General features: G+C 42.3%; 2 protein-coding genes across 18 annotated transcripts in view; both read left to right on the top strand.

Moving 5' to 3' along the window:
• IL23R (interleukin 23 receptor) overlaps positions 1-5,202 on the top strand; it is a 53,494-nt gene extending 48,292 nt beyond the window's left edge. Inside the window, exon 16 of one of the 2 annotated variants that reach the window (XM_084848243.1) lies at positions 3,324-5,202. In XM_084848243.1, coding sequence (XP_084704369.1) covers positions 3,324-3,959 — 636 coding nt within the window. In that variant the 3' untranslated portion in view covers positions 3,960-5,202. The remainder of the gene's footprint in view (positions 1-3,323) is intronic. The other variant, XM_084848244.1, reaches the window with a different exon arrangement.
• Positions 5,203-10,912: 5,710 nt separating this feature from the next.
• IL12RB2 (interleukin 12 receptor subunit beta 2) overlaps positions 10,913-18,963 on the top strand; it is a 72,973-nt gene continuing 64,922 nt past the window's right edge. For 9 of the 16 annotated variants that reach the window (XR_014790514.1, XR_014790515.1, XM_084852258.1 and 6 more), the window contains exon 1: positions 13,224-13,926. Coding sequence is in view for 9 of the 16 variants with exons in the window: in XM_084852258.1 (XP_084708384.1) it covers positions 13,453-13,926 (474 nt within the window). In the remaining 7 variants the exon portion in view is untranslated. Of the gene's footprint in view, positions 12,452-13,121; positions 13,927-18,963 lie in introns of those variants that run through there. The other 7 variants (XM_084852270.1, XM_084852268.1, XM_084852269.1 and 4 more) reach the window with 4 other exon arrangements.

The following is an 18,963-nucleotide window of genomic DNA, read 5'->3' as shown; positions in this document are numbered from 1 at the left end:
AAACTTTGCATGGATGGACACTTCTTTTATGTCTGTGATACATTCAGATTATGTTGTGGTCCCATTTGGCTGTTACTTCTCCACTTCATCTTTCTGCATGGTGAGTTTGGGCTTTGCACTCCTTCTCTATCTTCCCCATTCTCCCCTTGCCACATGTCCAACATAATTTCTAACACCAGTAACACATTTCTGTCCTTAACCACTAACACACAACAAAATAGGTTTAAGGAAAATTATGTGTGTAAAAAATACGACAAAATTTTAATATAAATACTGATATTTCACACAAAATTCAAAACAATTGATTAGCAGTTCATCAATATATCACATATAAAGAGTTAGAACACTGATTTCCAAATTAAAAGGCTGTAAAAATATACAATACCTATGTCCCAAATGCGTTTTGACCAAACTGGTCCTCTTCAGATGGAAAAATATATACAGTAATTACAGCCATGGCTAAAACTACGTTTTCATGATGTTAAACTTCCCACATGGAACCAATAAATATTATCTATATGAACTCTGTAATCCTCATAATGTGGCTGGTAGTCGAATGGAAAAGGCGGGGAAAGAACATTCCCTCCTACATTCAAAGAAGATTAGTTCCTTCTGTCTATAGCCATTTACCATAACCACAATGAAATAAATAAGGACTGTTGTTTTGAATAGTTTTTTAGATACTAGCCCACTGGCTAACTCCTACAAAAGGCTTAGACACAGTGTGTGGCCATGGAACCACCCTGATCCTGAAATACTGAATCTGTTAGGGTCAAACTGGATGTTTGCTTGATACATCGCATGCAGCTATGCACCAGATTTTCTACTAATTAATTGCAGACAGTGGGTGGCAGGGGAGATCTTTCTTAGAATCTTTCTAAGGAACCCTCCCTCATGCTAGAAGGCTTAGATAAAAAGTCCCCATTGGCACCAAGGGTTCGATCCAGTCATGATGAAGAAGGAAAGAGGTAATTCTAATTTTCCCACATGCTATATTCCAGGTAAGATCCCCACCCCTGGCCTGTAAAGGTGCTTCAAGATGGAGGGTTCCTAGCACTACCACTCAGAAGCCATTGTGCAGCTACTCCATCTTTTTTTACTTAACAGATTTTCTGCAATAAGAAAAAAGATGGAAGAAATGGGGCCTATTTTCATGGGTGATTTGCTGCGGACTGGGACCATTTGGAGGTCCTTTGTGGCACACAACATTGAGGCCAGTCTGCAGCCACCCTGGAGTTTACCTGTGGGGAAGCCGCATTTTTGCAGGGTACTTTTACTCTATTGTTTTTATTTAATTCGGCTCCCCTGCAGTTCAGTTGCTGTGTGCCCATCACTTTAAATTCAGTACGATCAGGACATTTCTAGCAGTGTGTCTTTCACCTGGCCCTCTAGTAACCTAGGGAACCAGAGTACCTAGACTGCCTTTCCAACACATCAAAGCACCAAAGAGGTCTTTCGAGCCTTCAGAATTGCATTGCACTTCCTTTTCTCCAGTGGGAATAACTAGCCTCCATGATGACACACTTCTCTGATGTTTGCGCTACTTCACTTCTCTGATGTTGTATTAAGTCGCTTCTCCAATGTCACGTTACTTCACTTGTCAGATGCAAATAAGGGTTTTATTGCTGTAGCGATCTATCTCAGTCTCGGGAACATGGAACAGCAGAGAAACCTGTCAATGGAAGCAGGGAGAAGTGCCCAGGGAAGGAGAAAGGATGGTGGTGGAAGCTATAACTCAGTGACAGTTTGCTGGAATGAGGCAAAATTGGTGGGGGGGCTCTCATAGGGAGCCTTCAGATGCTGCACTGAAGAATCAGGGATTTTGGCTTCTTCAGGCAAAAGTGCACACATTAGGGAAAAGGGGGGAGCGCTGGTGGGGTGCTCTCATGGGGAGTGGGTATCTAGCTTGCCTTTTTAGTGCTGTTTCTAGCCTTCATAATTGTGAATTAGGTATCTCCATTCATAATAATGTAGTAGCAGAGGGGAGCCTGGACATGGGCCAGGAAACAAGACTCTCATTGCTTGAGCAGCCCCTGCCAGGTTGATGACATTCAGTTCCATTCCCCCCACCCAACCCAGAACTATGTACCTTTCAAACACTGTGTGACCCATGAAAACTGGATTTTAAAGGTACATTCAGCTTTTCTTGCTTTGTGTGTCCCTGATGGACCAAAGTTGATTCCAGGAAAATCCGGATAATACTCCCAACACGCTTTTCTTTCCACTGTCATGAGGATCCCCCCGCCGCCCCCGTGGTGGGAAAACATGGGAGGGTTATGAGTGGAAGATGACGTCCTCCCCACCCCCCAAATCAGGCAGGGCAATGGTGTGATAAAAGCCTCATCTCGAAACACCCTAATTAGTTAGGAGAAAATTTGATATGTAGCTGCATGCGAACATCTAGTTTGACACTTAGAAGCCATACAAGGTGAAAACTATCTTGATCTCACATTGAGGGCGAGTATGCAACTCCCTGGCCCAGCATGTCTCTTTTCAAGCACTAGGTTGAGGGAATACCAGATGGCTAGAGATGCGCTAATTTCAGTGCAGTCACCCATCCCTGCTGCTGCTTGCCACTTCCCATCCCCATTAATCCCTCTGCCCCTTGGTAAGCTTGGCAGGGAGGGCACTGGAGGACACTTTGCCCAGGGTCCCCTCGAAAGGGGAGGTGATTTTTACTGATCCCCACTCCCTCCTGCAGCGCTTCACACCACCTCACTTACTGTTCCGGAAGGTCCTACAACCATCCCCCCTCCCTTCTCTGAGTGGGAGAATTCCCCGAGTGGAACTCCACTCATTGTAATATCTTTATTGTACTGTTTCTCTGCTCCTCCCTTTTGCTCTTCGGCTCCCACCCTGCATCAATTTTTCTTCCTGCCAGGCTTTATTTTCAGTTGTAGCCCTCCCCACAACTCCTTCCACCACCTGCACATGTGTGCACACGCACACACAGACCCGAAGTAATGGAACAAATTAGTTCTAACTAACGTTGACATCCCACTGCTTGCTAGGGGACATGGTCACAACTACCTTTAACTAGATTGGGCCTATATGCATCGCACAGAATTTGTCCGAATACCAGCATGCAGACTTTATTTTCACATTTCCATATTTCTCAGCTTTTTATATAGGTTTTCTCTCCATTTTATAGAGGCCTCGATTCCTTTTATTAGCACATGTTTAGAAGTTAATGCAGAGTTTAGGCCATTCTTCTAGATTAGAGATTGACACTGAATGGAGGTTTGCTGCCTCCCCTTCCCTACATTTATCATGTTTAAACTGCAGTTCTTGAATCTTCAACATTTTCCATAATTGTTTCCCAGGAAAAAAATGGTTCAGTGACGCACAGTTCCACTGGGCTATTTGTGGATTATGCAGATGCTGTTGTAACTGAAGTGGAGGAGATATTGGTGCACAAGGAGTATAAGGCTTTGGATGATGAAAAGGAAACCAGAGAAGCAGTTTCTGAGAAAGTTAGCATTCCAGAAGACATACTGTGTGTTGGCAATTCAGACATATCAGAGGAAAACGGTTACAAACCTCAGGTTTCCAACAAGACACTCCTAGGAAGTGAATTCAGCAGTAGGTATGAAATACATTCTCAGAACCCAGATACAAAATCAAATGCCCCAGCTTTGCCCGTGAATAGTTTAATAAAAGAGTACACAAGTCCAATGGCTGCCATATGGCCTGTTGCTGGCACTGATGAAAATATGTTTTTATTTGAGAAAATCAGCCTTGTTTTGAACAACAGTAGAAGTGGGCAGAGCAATATGGTCAGCTCAGTAGATGAAGGACCAGATACACCAATGGCAAACCAATGGAAGACCCTGCTTTCAGATGAAGACATTCAAGAACAGACCTTCATACCAGATGAACTGCTCTCTTGCTTAAAAGCTGTGGATGATGAAGATTTTACTGATGTAATGTCTTATTTTCCTCAGAACATTGCAAAGTGATTTTATTATGAGGACTGGGGGAACAAAGAATACAAGTTATCTTGCAACCATGGCATACAACATTGGTTTGCACTTTCAAGCAGAATGACTCAGTTACCTTGACATTCTTGGTTCATTATCTTGAATGAAATAAAAAAAGATGGCTGCAGCTGCAATCACAGTATTAATCTCTATGCCACTTCATTCTCTTGTCAGCCCCAGCCACCATGTCCAATAGTCAGGGACTATGGGAATTGTAGTCCAAAACATCTGGCAAGCACCAGGTTGCCAACCCATGAAGCAATTCATATATTGAGTTGAAGGAAACCAGAAGGCCATTTAGACAATCCTCTCTTAAAAAGGCAAAAGAATTTATCACATGGACCTTTCACAGATCAACCTACAGGCAACTGCAGTGTGTCAAACCCAGAAAACTGATGTATTGTAGAAAGTACCTGCAGAGCAAGTAACTCCAGATAACCCAAGTGAATAAACCAAAGCAACAGGCTTCAGTATCACTATCAGTTTGATGTTAGGGGAAATTCTGATCATCATAATTCCCAATTATGATGACCAGCCAGATGAATGTTGCTGAAATCCAGACATGGAGGAACTTTTATTTAGGCACAACGCCACATCACTTACCTTCCCATCTCTAGCTGTGTGAGCCTCCAATGCCTGCAAGGAAGCCTGTAAAGGGTGGGTGGGAATCCTATTTTTGTGTTTTTCTGGTATATGAATACTTCTCACATCAGTGATGTACATCATATGGATCCTTCTTCTGCCAGCATCAGTGGACCCTTTCAAGGGGTGAGGTGATGCAAGCTGTTTTTCCACATACTTTAGTACAATGAGAGCCAACCATGACGAAGCAAGTTTGCACCATACCATGCAAATCTGTGGAGCAACCACACTTGGAATACTGTGTACAGTTCTGGTTGCCACACCTCAAAGAAGATATTGTAGAACTGGAAAAGGGGAAGAAAGGGGCAGCCAAAATGGACAGGGAACAACTCCCCTGTGAGGAAAGGCTACAACATTTGGGTCTATTTAGTTTAGAAAAAAAAAAGGTAAGTAAAGGGGGATATGTTAGAGGTGTATAAAATTATGCATGATGTGATGAAAGTAGATAGAGGGTTTTTCCCCTCATAATGCTAGAATCCGGGATCATCCCATGAAAGCTGAGTAGTGGGAGATTTAGGACAGACAAAAGGAAATACTGCTTCACACAATTACATAATTAAACTATGGAATTTGTTTCTACAATAAGTGGTGACTTAGATTATTTAATCATCAATTTAGATTACATTAGAAAGGAGTCAGGCAAAATCATGGAGAATAAGGCTGTCAATAGCTAATAGTCATGATGGCTAAACACTACCTCCAGGATCAGAGGTAGCATGCTTCAGCTGCCAGGAAACAACAGAGGGAAAGGGTTTCTACCCTCCATATCCTGCTTGTGGGATTGCTGTGGGCCTCTGATTGATCACTGCGGGAAACAGGATGTTGGACTAGATAGGCCTTTGGCTTGATCCAGCAGGCCTCTTTTTATGTTCTTAGTGGCAACCATGATGCTGAGGTGATGTATGAGCCAGGCCTGTGACTGGGCCTGTCACCACATAGTTTACTCATGGTCCCATTAAAGAGAAGCCACATGACTATCAAGTATCTGCTTTCAAGAAGTCTCAAAATGTGCAAACTACAGCTTGAATACCTAGTGAGGCGACATAGCTAATGAGAAAATGTCACATCTGAATGTTCTCAAAGAGATGAATTATTTCCTAGAAACTGAAAAGTATCACTAAATATACTTTTCTTGAATACAAGGTGATCTAAAATTAGTGGTTGTTGCTGTTGCAGGAAGGAAATAGAGAAAAGCCGCACATACTAGCTCAAAATGGAAAGTAAGAAAGTACCTTTCTTTTGTCATTGTTCTCCTTCTGACACTTCTAAGTACAAGAAATAGGAATGCATACAATTCTTGTTATAATCTGGAAATGTTTCTGTTCTGCCAAAAGGCATGGCCTGAATTGCAAGTGTTAAATTTAAGGAGTATAAAATAACTCTTACATGTCCACCTTTTAGACTAGATAAAATATTTGTATCAGTGTACTTTGTATGATAGTGAAAACAAACGAGAGTCTTGTGACACTTAAATACTAGCAGATTTACAGCACAATCCTGTAACTTGAACCCTGCTGTGTTCAATGGAACTTGCTCCTTACTAAAAACTTTTCTAGGCTCTGTTTACTACAACCCCCACCCCCCACTAGTATGTCCTCCGGACATATGCCAAAGTTTTGTACCAGTTACGTGTGGTTTTGTGCCACATATCCTGAATTTTGTGCTGACACCTACAGCTGAGTAGTGATACATCAAATGCAGGTTTGTAGTTAACACACAGAAAAACCAGCATTGTTATATCACTTCCAAACTCATCCCAAAATTTTGTGCTGCCACTAAAAGTGTGAAATGACATGCCCTTGGTGTAGTATGGCAAATACTAGTATAGAATGTGGATTTTTTTACCTTCACCAAGCCCTACCTATGTCATTTTCAAGCTTTGAGTGTGGCACAAAACTTGGGCTTTGTGGCACAAAACTTGGGCTTTGTGGCACAAAACTAGCACAACAGTCCAGCATGGGTTCAGAGGAGATATGAGAATGCGGATTTTTTTACTATTCACCAGGCCCCACCTAAGGGTATGTCATTTTCACACTTTTGGTGGCACTGGGCTTTGTAGCACAAAACAGCACAAAACTAGCACTAAACTTTGGCACAAGTTCGAAGGTGATATAACAATGTTGGATTTTGTGTGTGTTAACTACAAACCTATATTTGATGTATCAGTACCCAGTTTAGGGTGGTGTCACAAAACTCAGGATTTGTGGCACAAAATAACACAAAACTTTGGCGTATGTCTGAAGGAGATGCTAGTTTGGGAGGTTCATTTTTTTCAATACAAGACTATTAATCAAATGGTAATCTGCTTTATCTACTCTCAGTTACATGGCAGAATTGTGATCTGAGCACTACATGAGGAGTGTTTCCTTTCCCGCTTTTCTGTTAAATAACCTCTAGGTGGCAGTGTAGTATAGTGGAATTGGACAAATACACAAGAGGAAATCATGCTTTCTTTCACTTTCACAATTAAATGCTGCATTTTCCTTGCTCTAAGAAAAACTTGCCAAAAGTGCTGGTTAGGCACAGAAGCAAAACAGGTGGGTCATGATGTCATCTAAACAGCCATGAGTAGGGAATGATAAGCACATAAGAAATGCCTTGTATAGAAAAGCCCAACATGTGTTTAGGGTTGTAGCTTTATTGTGACTGTAGCTTTCATGGACTAGAGTCCATTTCATCAGATGTATGAAGTGTCATCTTCAATTGCCAACTGATGCATCTGATGAAGTGACTGGTCCACAAGCTTATGCCACAATAAATCTGTTAGTCTTTAAGATGCCACAAGACTCCCTTTTTGTTTTTATTGTAACAAACTATTACAGCTATTCTTCTGGAATTTGTTCAACTGTACAAGCCCCGAGATATCTGGCATTGTGAGGTGCAAAATGGAGCATTTGTTGCTAGCTCAGGCTTTAAACCAGGGAAATGCATCTGTGGCCTGAGTTAAATCTCTAAACTAGTTGTTGGCTTTGAATATGGGAGACCCATGCAGCCCTTTACGCAGCCACAGAGGTTATGGGCAGAATCGACTGGAAAGATGTCCTGCCCAAGTCTTGTTGAAAGGAATGAGAATTGCATAAGAGCATCGAATACCAGCAGATTCATGTAAGTGAGGTAAGCAATATGTTTCAATGGAGACAGTACTACAAATTAGAGGAAGTTTTCCTGCACAACTCATGATTGTGCTCTTGCACAGTTCCCATTCATTTAAATCGAACTTGTATAGGAATGCTTCTTGGTTCATTTTGTGCACAGTCTCTAGTGCTTCTGCAATTTTTTTTCTAGAAAAGACCTGAGAACTGCAAGATCATAGGGGTTGGCCATTCGCATATCTTTTCTCAGCACTGGTTATAAATAATACACCTAGGCATTGGGTTGGATCCATATTTAGTCATACATACAGTAGACCCATTGAAATCAATGGTACTTAATTAGTCATGACTAAGTCTGGATACAACCCAATATGTCTGTACCAATTGCAGATATGCAAAACGGAAAAGACAAAGTCCCCAATAACAGCTCAAAACAAACACTCAAGGTGCAAGCAACTTAACAGCACTGCACTAGACCAATAAGATAATTGTATACAGTGTCTGTGTACCATTAAGTGATATATTTATGAGTGTTTGTTTTGAGCTGTACCAATTGCAAGACATATGAAAGACTCATAGGATAAGTTCCATGTCTTGTGCTTTGCTTTCTAAACATTTTGAGATGGCATTTATTGCTTAAAACTAGATTAATCCTAGCAGATCAATGGCATAACTGATCAATTAAATGATATCAGCAGGGCTACAAGTGGAAGTGTGAATGAATTGTATTCAAAGAATAATGTGAAAGAACTGGACATATACAGTCAGGGCCAGAAATACTGGAACAAGGATAACTGTTTTGGCAGTTGGCCTCTGTACACCACCACATTGAAGTTGAAAGGAAACACACCCAGATGGGAGCAAAGTCAGGACTTTCAGCTGTAATTCAAGGGGTTTGACAAAAGTGGGGCACTAACCATTCAGGAAGGACAGCCAGTGGCATACACACACACCCATTGTTGGTGGCTCATAAGTAATGGAACAAACCAACATCATTTCAAACTTAAGGATCACCTTCAATACCTGAATGAAAATCCTTTGCAGTCAATGACTGCTTGATGTCTGGAACCCATGGACATGACCAAATGCTGAGTCTCCTCCCTCGAGATGCTTTGCCAGGCCTTTATTGCAGCTGCCTTCAGCTGCTGCTTGTTTGTGGCTCTTTCTGCCTTCAGTTTTGTCTTCAGTAAGTGAAAAGCGTGCTCTTTTGGGTTGAGATCAGGTGACTGACTTGGCCATTGAAGAACATCCCACTTCTTTGCCTTGAGAAACCCTTGGGTAGTTTTTGCTGTATGTTTTGGGTCATTATCCATCTGCAATATGAAGCGGCGTCCTATCAGTTTGGCAGCATTCGGCTGAGTCTGAGCAGAAAGTATAGCCCTATGATGTGGTATGCTTTGGATCATGAGCTGTTCCTGTCCTTCTCCATACTTTTCTCTTCCCATCATTCTGGTACAAGTTAATCTTGGTTTCATCAGTCCAAAGAATCTTATTCCAGAACTGGGCAGGCTTTTTTAGGTGTTTGGTGGCAAAGGCTAATCTGGCCTGTCTGTTCTTGAGCATTACCAGTGGTTTACACCTCATTGTGAAGCCTCTGTATTTACATTCATAAAGCCGTCTCTTGACTGTAGATGTTGACAATGACATGCCTACCTCCTCAAGAGCATTCTTGACCTGGCTAGATGTTGTGAAAGGGTTCCTCTTCACCATGAGCAGAATTCTGCAGTCATCCACTTTAGTTGTCTTCCATGGTCTTCCAGGCCTTTTGCTGTTGCTGAGCTTGGCAGTTAATTCCTTCTTTTTCAGGATGTTCCAAACTGTTGTATTGGCCACTCCCACTGTTTTTGCTATCTCTCTGATGGGTTTATTTCGTTTCCTCAGCCTAATGATGGCCTCCTTCACTCGCATGGACACCTCTTTGGACCTCATGTTGGGAGTTCCAGTGAACAGCTACCAAATGCAAATGTAACACTCAGAACCACCTCCAGGCCTTTTATCTGCTTGATTGGTCATGGGGTACCCAGGAAACAGGCCACACCTGGCCATGCAGCTGCTTGTCAGCCATTCATTCCATCACTTATGAGCCACCAACGATGGGTGTGTGTGTATGCCACTGGCTGTACTTCCTGAATGCTTATTGCCCCACTTTTGTCAAACCCCTTGAATTACAGCTGAAAGTCCTGACTTCATTCCCATCTGGGTGTGTTTCCTTTCAACTTCAATGTGGTGGTGTGCAGAGGCCAACTGCCAAAACAGTTATACTTGTTCCAATATTTCTGGCCCTGTTTAAAGAAGTAACAATTGTCCAAGAGACAAGAATTTAATGTGCAGTTTTCCTGTAGCAGGTAATGCTTTTAGAATGTAAACTGCTGTATCTCACATATATATAGCTGCTGGATGAGCAAAATGGAGGCATTCAGCACTGCCCTGATTATCAAGTGGTGCCTGTTCATGGTTGCCAACTTTACATAATCATTGTGATTATCTGGTTGGCCTTCACAAGATAATTGTGATAAATGATCTGGGCATATCTGATGCTCTCCCACTGTTGAGGTTGGACCAAACTAGATGCTACCTCAAAACAGTAGATGTATAAGCCATTTATCTCACATCCATAACATCTGATTTATCTTGGATCATGATGTTCTTTGTCTTCCTGCAAACACCCCACATAGTTGACTGCTAGGAGAGGGGGTGGCATACAGAACATTGTGATGTCATTAGCTAAGAGAACTTATCCTAGAAGTTATGGATGAGAAATGAAGAATTAGATGCTGTTTAGGCACATTTGCAGCACAATTGTATACATGTCTACTCAGAAGTCAGTCGCATTGGGGTCAATGAGGCTTGCTCCCAGCTAAGTGGGTATAGGATTTCAGCCTTAGGATAATACCTAGTTTGGCCCTGAGTGTGGATCTGATCAGTGCTGCAGAAAGAGCCCAGTGTTGAGCATTCTAAAGGAACAGTACAAGATAAATATAGCAACTACATAATGGCACAAACATATGTGATTACCTCATCTAGTTTGTTACTAATACACATTTTCAAGTAAATGAAACTGCAACTCAAAACCAACTGGAAGATACTCTTCAGCAACAAAAAGTGTGAAATAAAAAAAGAGAAAAATGAAAGTGAAACTAGCAACATTTCTGCAATCTCACATTCCCACACCCAATTTCTGTTCATTTTGCTTGCATAAGCTAAAATGCTGGCATTACTTTACCTTGGACTAAATGTCAGTAGTAGTTGGGAAGTTGATATTCAAACATTTACCCTTGGTAGATATACAGTACAGAGGGACAGCTATATACAGTACAGAGGGACAGACCACTCATTCTCCTGGTTGTGTAGTAACTGAAAGCCTTTTTCAGAAGGCAGGTTTAAGGCTGTGTGTTTTAATATGAGCTTGAAAAGAGAAGAAAGGACACACTACAAACATATATTTCCTTATTAAGTTAAGTGGTAAGTAGAAGTTTGTTCTCTCTCTTAGTTTTTTTTGGGGGGAAAGCTTTCAAAATATATGGTATGATTTTTCAATTTTTTATTTTCCATAGAACATACAGTTCTTTCCAAAGCAACAATTGCTAGAGGCACATAAAAGTAAATCTGCAAAAATATTTCCTCCTTTACATTAAAAAATGCATCATTTTCTGGAATCAACCTTAGAAATTTGCTAGCTTGTATTCTGTCTCCAGAAAGAGAGTCTGTAGTTTGAAGGCTATAAACAGTAAATTTTTTAAAAGGGAGCAAACACAGGTCAGAGATGCTGTATTAATCACCCCCAGATGCTGAAGACAAACAGCAAGTGCATGAGCATCAGGCTTCATGTCCTGATTTGTGAGCTTTTCAGTGGCATCTCCTTTGCCAAAGTTGAGAAAGAGTGATGGACTAATAGATCTTGATTTGCTCCAGCAAGGCATTTTTTATGCCACTTTATACTGTATTTCATCCTAAGGCTCTTGAACTACTACTTTGTTCACACCATCACAGTTGTTACAAATGGTATAAGAGCAGACTTTTCCTGCTCTACCAAAATGCACTTAATAGAATGGCCATTCTGAATCTGAATGTATTGATTTAGGTATATTAATCGGGAATAATAAGCACATGTGAATATAAAATGTGAGAAAAATGGACCTGTAAATATGGAGCGAAAGAAAGGGGAGAGGGTAATCTTATCATGCTACAACCACACTTTCTGTGTGAACAAAATAAGGCTATAAGTAACATACTTGTTGAGCTGTTTGTGGAAAAAACATGACCTAAAATACAGAGTATGGATTCTAATTTGTGTTAGTGAAAACATTACCACTTGGGAGTGGTATCTTTTTATTTTCTGGTTTGATGAAGTTGACAAAAGGCATGTGAACTTGTAAATGTTGCCTGAATTAAAGATGGAGGTACCTAATTTCTCAGGAGACTGATTCACCAGTGTTACTGGGTCTGACAGCATGAAATGTCATTCACAGCACAAAGGCATGTGAAGAGTGTCAATAAGGTAGAACTGCTGTGACAACTGACACAATATCTTCCTCCCCCTCCCTTTTTGCCTTTTCTACTATGTATGCACCAAAACTCTATTTACAGTGCACAGCTATATTTTTTTGTTTCCCCTCCATTATGAAGACCTTTCTTGCCTCGTAAAGCATATGATGCACAATGGACTTGGGCCTTGACTGAAAATGATGGAGCAGGCATGGCACCCAGGAGCGAATGCCACACTTTCAATGCCTCTCTGTAAGTGGGCTACCTGCTTTCTAAGCTCCTGTGTGATTAGGGAGGGTCACATTAAGGATTCCTTTCTTGAGTTCTGGGAAGGAAATGTAAATGTTATCATTTCTTTAATGATAAAACTGGAGTCTGCCCAGGTGCAAACCCTGCTAACTACACTTCTGCCCATTTTTTTTTCCTTTGAGAAAATATTTTATTTATTTATTTATTACATTTATATCCCACCTTTCCTCCATTCTGCAACTCCATGTGGTTCCCAAGTGGTCTCCTCTCCAAGCACTGACCAGACCAAAACCTGCTTCACTTCAGCAAGGTGACTGCCTCATGTGCCTTAAGTCTATGCCCTGGTCATATTTATTTATTACATGGTTACATTTCTATACTGCCCCATAGCTGAAGCTCTCTGGGTGGTTTAGAGAAGTTAAAACATTAAAATACAATGTACAGTGTTTAAAATCCATTTACATAAAAGCATACGGCCAATATATACAAACAACCTATAGCTAAAAACAACTGTGAACTAAAAAACAACAAAAAATAAAGATACTGCAATAAAACAACATAGCTTAAAACAACACAGCTTAAAAACAGTATGCAAGAGTCAGCAAAAGGAACAAGGGTTCTAAGAAGGGGAGGCCTGCAGGAATAATAGGCTCTTTAACGCTTGCTTAAAAACCTTCGAAGGTTTTTAAGCAAGGTGCATTTCAACCAGGTCATTCCGCAACTGAGGGCGGCAAAGGAAAAGGCCCTCTTGCGTGTGGCTGCTAATCTCACATTAGGCAGCCGCAGTAGATCGCCCTCAGAGAGCTCTAGGTGGCCGACTGGGACGGGGAGGCACTCCCCACGGTACCTTGGCTTGGACCTAGACCATGTAAGGCTTTATTTATTACCTCTTTACAATAGTTTATAAGACTATTATTTATATGAGAGAGAGAGAGAGAGAGAGAGAGAGAGAGAGAGGGCAATGACAGGGCTTATTCAGGAAGAGGGAACTCGGTGCCCTCCGGATGTTTTGGATCACACCTCCCATACTCCCCAGTCTTTGGCCATGCTGGCTGGGGCTGGCGGGAGCGGTAATCCAAAGCACCCAGGGCGGGAGCGGCCGCCTCCCCCCGAGTCAGGCGAGCGTCCGGCCAGGGCTGCCGCGCTCTTACGCCCACCCGCCGTCTCCAGCCTCCTCCCGACACTCCGGCCGGGACAGAGCGACCAGGCAGGGGAGGCGGAGAGGGCGGCGTCGAGGCGCCTCGGCGGCGGCGCTGGAGCAGGGCGCTGCGCGGGGCTGCCCAGAAGCGGCGCGGGGTGGCGCCGGCGCCGGGCGAGGCGAGGCGGCCGGCAGGGGCGGGCAGGGAGCAGAGGGCGCTGCTCGAGGCAGGCAGGGCCTGCGCGGGCGGCTCGCTCTCGCGCGCGGAGGTCGCGCGGCCCGCCTGCGAGCGGCCCGCGCCGGCGGTGCCGACGGGGAGAGGCGCTTGCGGAGAGTCGGGGTGAGCTGCCGTCTCCCCCGGGGAGGGGAGGGGCGGAGCGGGGCTGCCCTGTGCGCTAGGAACTAGCGGAGGAGGGGGCGCCGGCGCCCTCCCTGCGCGAAAGCACCCGGGCCCCGTCTTTGGACAGCGGGAAGAAGCCCAGCCGGCCCTCTGGTCGCGCCGAGACCGGCTTCCGAGTCTCGGTTTGAAAAGCGGCGACCCTGCGGCGAGCGCTGTGGTTCGTGTGAACCGTGTCCTGGGCACGGCCGAGCCGGCAGAAGTGACGCAGCTCCCGCTCCGTCGCGGCGTGCACCAAGGCGAAGGCGGGATGGCGGAGCCGGTATTCGCGCGGGTGGTGGCGATGGGGTCAGGGGCACCGTCGGGGCGGGACTTTGGGCTGGCTCACCACGTTGAGCGCCTGAAGGGGTGGGGGAGAAATGGCGTCCGGAGTCCCGAATTCCGTAATGACGCCTCTGAGCAGCAGAGGAGCAAGAATTGGGGAAGTGCTGTGCGAAAGAACTGAACAAGTGTGCAAGGCACGGGGAATTCAGAAACAAGTGTAGAAGCAGCCCACGTCTTACAGAAGAACTTGAAGGGGAATATGGAACGACACTGGGGACCTTCCTCCCCCCCCCCCCCGCAGTTCTAACATTATTTTGAATTTCCTAAATTTTATTTCTAACCTCCATGTCTCATATATGTCTTGAGCAAACAAGCATTGCAATAATCTCTCCCCAGTCATGGATTGTGGGATAAGCTTTGCTGCAGCAGATAGCAGTTGTGTTCCCAACTATATAATTCCCTATATAATTTATTTTGTTTAAATTATTTGTGTGTGGGGGGGAAACAAGCAATTATGTAGTTTGCAAACATAAAAATATATTAAAAATCTATGTAAATGTAAGCAAAGGAATGTCCAGTCTTCAGATTTTATTTTTTTTTTTTTGACATTTACTTAATTACATTTCAGTACTGCCCAACAGCCAAATCTCTTTGAGCAGTTCACAAAACAAAAGGACCAAACTGGTGGTGGTTGTTTTTAGGGAGCAAAAGGTGTACCAACTATCTGGATACTGATGAGAAAGGAGTAGATTTGCTGGTGGTTGCCATTTTACAAAAGTTTTTATTATGCGCAGGCTGCCAAACCACTATTCTTTTCCTTTAATAAAATTTTTAAAGGTCCCTAAATGGTAAAGGACATGGGGGCAGGGGGAGAGGAGCTCATTAGAATAGCAAAAGCACTATCCCCAAAAGTGATCATAACACTCATGCCATTGCATTCCATGCAACAGTCCTAGTAATAATGAATGTGCTGGGTGTGTGTGTGAAATTTTCTCATTGACAAAATATGGCCACTTGGGTTCTGCAAAAAGTGTGATATTCCCATAACAGAAGCTCAGCCTTGAATAAAGCCATCTGGACTCTATGCAATTGGTTAACATCTCCACAAGTTTTTTTTAATTCATTTTTAATTATGAAATTTCAACAACAGAGGGGGGAAAGAGGAAAACATACTTATATACATAGATTTGTATATATGAGTCTATATAAAATGCAAATACAGCTTTCTAGCAATTATACATAAGCTTCAACAAAAGTGAGCCAGATATTCAAATAAGTATCCATTTGAAGGTGGCATCTATACACCACCTGTTCAAATATTGAAAGTGCTGTAAGGAAGGAAGGACACCTCTTATAATGTAATGGACTGAGGACCTGACAATGTCTCCACAGTTAAGAATAACTCTCCTAAGAAGTCCCCTGAGAACAGAGATGGGGAAGTTTTTCTAGGCAGGTGCATCATGGTAAAAGGCACAGAGTCTGGTACATAAGAGAAGGTGGCCAAAAGGAGATGACTTGAGTGAAGTGGCTGTACCAAGAAGCAGTTTAATGTGATAAAATCATTACCAAATCACAGTGACAGAGAGTTTTAGAAGTGAAGACTCGAACTTTAAAATTGCTACAGACAAATGTACAGACTCAAGTTATCTATGTTTGTGTGCAAGATGTAGTCCAATAGTGATTTTGGAAGGGTGGCAAACATTTCATTCTAAGAAACAGTTGACACTTTTCTTAAACTCAATTTCCATTGATCTTCTATGAATGATTTCAACTCAAGATCTTCAGTAACAATTTTTAAACATACAGTCGAATGCACCTTATTTTGGTTCTGTTGCCTAACTAATTCTATTGGCAGGGGGATGTACTTCATATTGACATTTCTTGATATTTTTAACATAGTTTATAAAAAATACACAAACCAGAAACTGATGCAGAATCTGGAAGTCTCAACATTTCAGCCTCCACTATTTTTTTTTTTAAATACAATTGAGAGACAGAAAGACTACAATATATATATCTGAGGACTAGATAATCTGGCGCCCCAGAACTGGTTCCCTGCTTTCCCATCCTCAGTCCCTTCTAGTTTTTAAACCAGAACCCTGAGCAGGATTGTCAAGAGTGCACCTGGAGACAGTATGGTACATGAGGCTATTGGGAACATGAGATTTTAAAAAAAATAGAATTCCATGGATTGGCCCCCACAACAAAGGGAGTATATCTGAAATCTTCTGACATAAACCTGTGATGTGTTTTTTCCCCCTTCCTCAATGAACTGTTAGTCTACACTGAAAAACAGTTCTTGTAAAAAGGCACCAGACTTTTCTTGTAAATGACCTTGACTGATCACTCATCAAGTCTATGCCCTTGACAGATAAAGAAACTGAAAAGAAAGCCAGTTTATCTGCTGTGCTTCACTATACCTGATATATCAACCTGAAGAAACCCATCTCCAACAGATGGTAGGGAAAATATTGCATGGACAAATTTATCTCCCTCCTGCTACTGAAAGAAAAAGGCTAAAGGAAGGAGGTCTGTGTTTTCTGTAACCTTCCATTCTGTTACCTGCCATCAGTGACTGAGTAGTCTGTGGTACAGGAAACAATTAATGGCAATTCCACAATCTGCGAAGTTTATGCTACTGTTAACAGCAAACATAGAAATACATACAATCCAGCTTAAGCAAGTATATAAACCATTCCTGTTTACATTCTGGTACCTATACACAGTAAATTACGATTTCATCCTTATTTTGCACTCTGCAGAGTGTTTGGATGTCCCTTTAAGTGTCCTTTCATTCCCCCACAACACCTGTCCAGATAAGTAAATGCTGCTGAATCTGTTTGAGTTGCAACTACTCTATAATAAATGCAGCCCATCCAATATGAGATTAAGTATACTTTTAAACATTAAAAGTTTGAATTAAGGTTTCAGAAGCCAGTGCAGGACATTAGAGATGTTGGAGATTAGCGCTACCATTGCAGAGCATTGTCCTTCCTCCCCACAAAAGCAATAGTCCCTGTGCATACTAGTTGCATTTAATTGCTGCCTTGGGCCCCATATATATGACCAAGGTTTCAGATAGACAATACTTTTTGAGAGAGTTGAAAGTGATATAATAAAGCTATTTTTGTCTTATCCCATTAAAATCTCTGGATTTTGTAATGTTGAAATATTACAAAAATCCCCTAAACATCTTTGAGCAGATGGCAGCATGGGGCAGAAGGAGATATATATCTACTGTTAATAATGATAGTTATATCATACCACTTGCAAATCTCTGGAAAAACTATTGTAGCCCTAATACCACCAGTGTAACTGAACAGAGCAGATGGCATATGATGATGTAAATGCACTGGGTTGGATCCAAAAGTTGTACTTCCAGTAGCAGAAAGCCTCTTCCACTCAGGGAAGGGGTGTTTCTGACCTACAGAAGAGAAAAGGAATCCCAATATCTTTTCGGTGTGTGTGTGACAAGCCTTTGACAAGCTCATCCTCAAGATTTTTTAATGGCCACTTTATACTTACTCCCACTTATATTTTCCTTATTCACTGTTTCTTATACTGTAATACAACCCCTGTTGCACCATGGCACTACTCTGAGAAGTCTTCTGTCTACTCTTATACATGAGTTCACATGAGCCCTAGATGCATTCTTTGCTTTCCTTCACCTTTCCATGGATCCAAGGCATTAAGTATTTCAGGAAAGAGAAGTTAAAGAACGCCCCTTTAGTTAAGGTGAGTTGCAAAAGGATAAAAGGTTTCACCATTTGAAGATTCAAAATTCTACTGCTTATAAAATGACACCTGTTGAGCTAATAATGGGAAATGTAGCATTCGTAATCTACCTCATGAGGCTTACAACTGTGCAAAATGTCAAACCAATTTGATACAAATTGCCACGGATAACAGCAAGTGAAAAATGGCTGAAATTGACCCATTTGTACCTTTACTCCAACCTGCAGCTCAGCATATCATATATTTTTTTCAAATGGCTTATATAACACTAATCACATTAATGAAGACAATATTGATATACATCCTCCACCTGTTTTAATTTCACTGCTGTCCTGATTTCCACACTAATTTTGCTTTTTTTCCACAGTTGGGCAATACCTTTACTAGGACCAACCAAAATTCCACAGAAATGTATACGCTTTCAAATAGTCTAGAATTCTTCATCAGACTAGGAATTTCAGTTGGTCCTAAAAAAGGTATTGCCCAACTGTGGATTTTGGATTTTTTTTACCCCTCATGGACCAACAAAGTATCTCTGCTCTGTTATCTATGCATAACCGTTCCTGGCAGAAGTCTGGTCTTGTGCTTTCTTCTTCCTAAAACATTAAAGGCGTTGAAGGTTTCACAACAGCCCTTATGGAGTATGTTATCCAGAGTCTTGTGATTCCAGACCAAGGAATATTCTACCTAGGAATTTCTCTGGACAGTACTTGCTAGAGCGGGACCAACTGCCTGCTCCTTTCGTATGGGATCACTGACAGGGAAACTAATGGATCTTGTGCTGATTTCAGTGCTAGTGGTGTAGCAGAGCAGGGCTTGCAGGGACACAGCCCCAGCGCGTTATGATTAGCAGAGACATGCTAAGAACTAGACGCCACTCTGCACCAGTGGAAGCAGTGGAGCTGTGGAACCGATTCCAGGTACTTGCGGATGAGACTGGAGGACAGCCTGCAGAGGAAGAATCACAGGGGAACCTGCATG

The sequence above is a fragment of the Heloderma suspectum genome, chromosome 4 (assembly GCF_057233095.1).
Source record: "Heloderma suspectum isolate Gila_16-S chromosome 4, 16-S_ref, whole genome shotgun sequence".
Classification (NCBI taxonomy): domain Eukaryota; kingdom Metazoa; phylum Chordata; class Lepidosauria; order Squamata; family Helodermatidae; genus Heloderma; species Heloderma suspectum.
The sequence above is the reverse complement of the archived record's forward strand: the minus strand, read 5'-3'. Positions and strand labels throughout refer to the sequence as shown.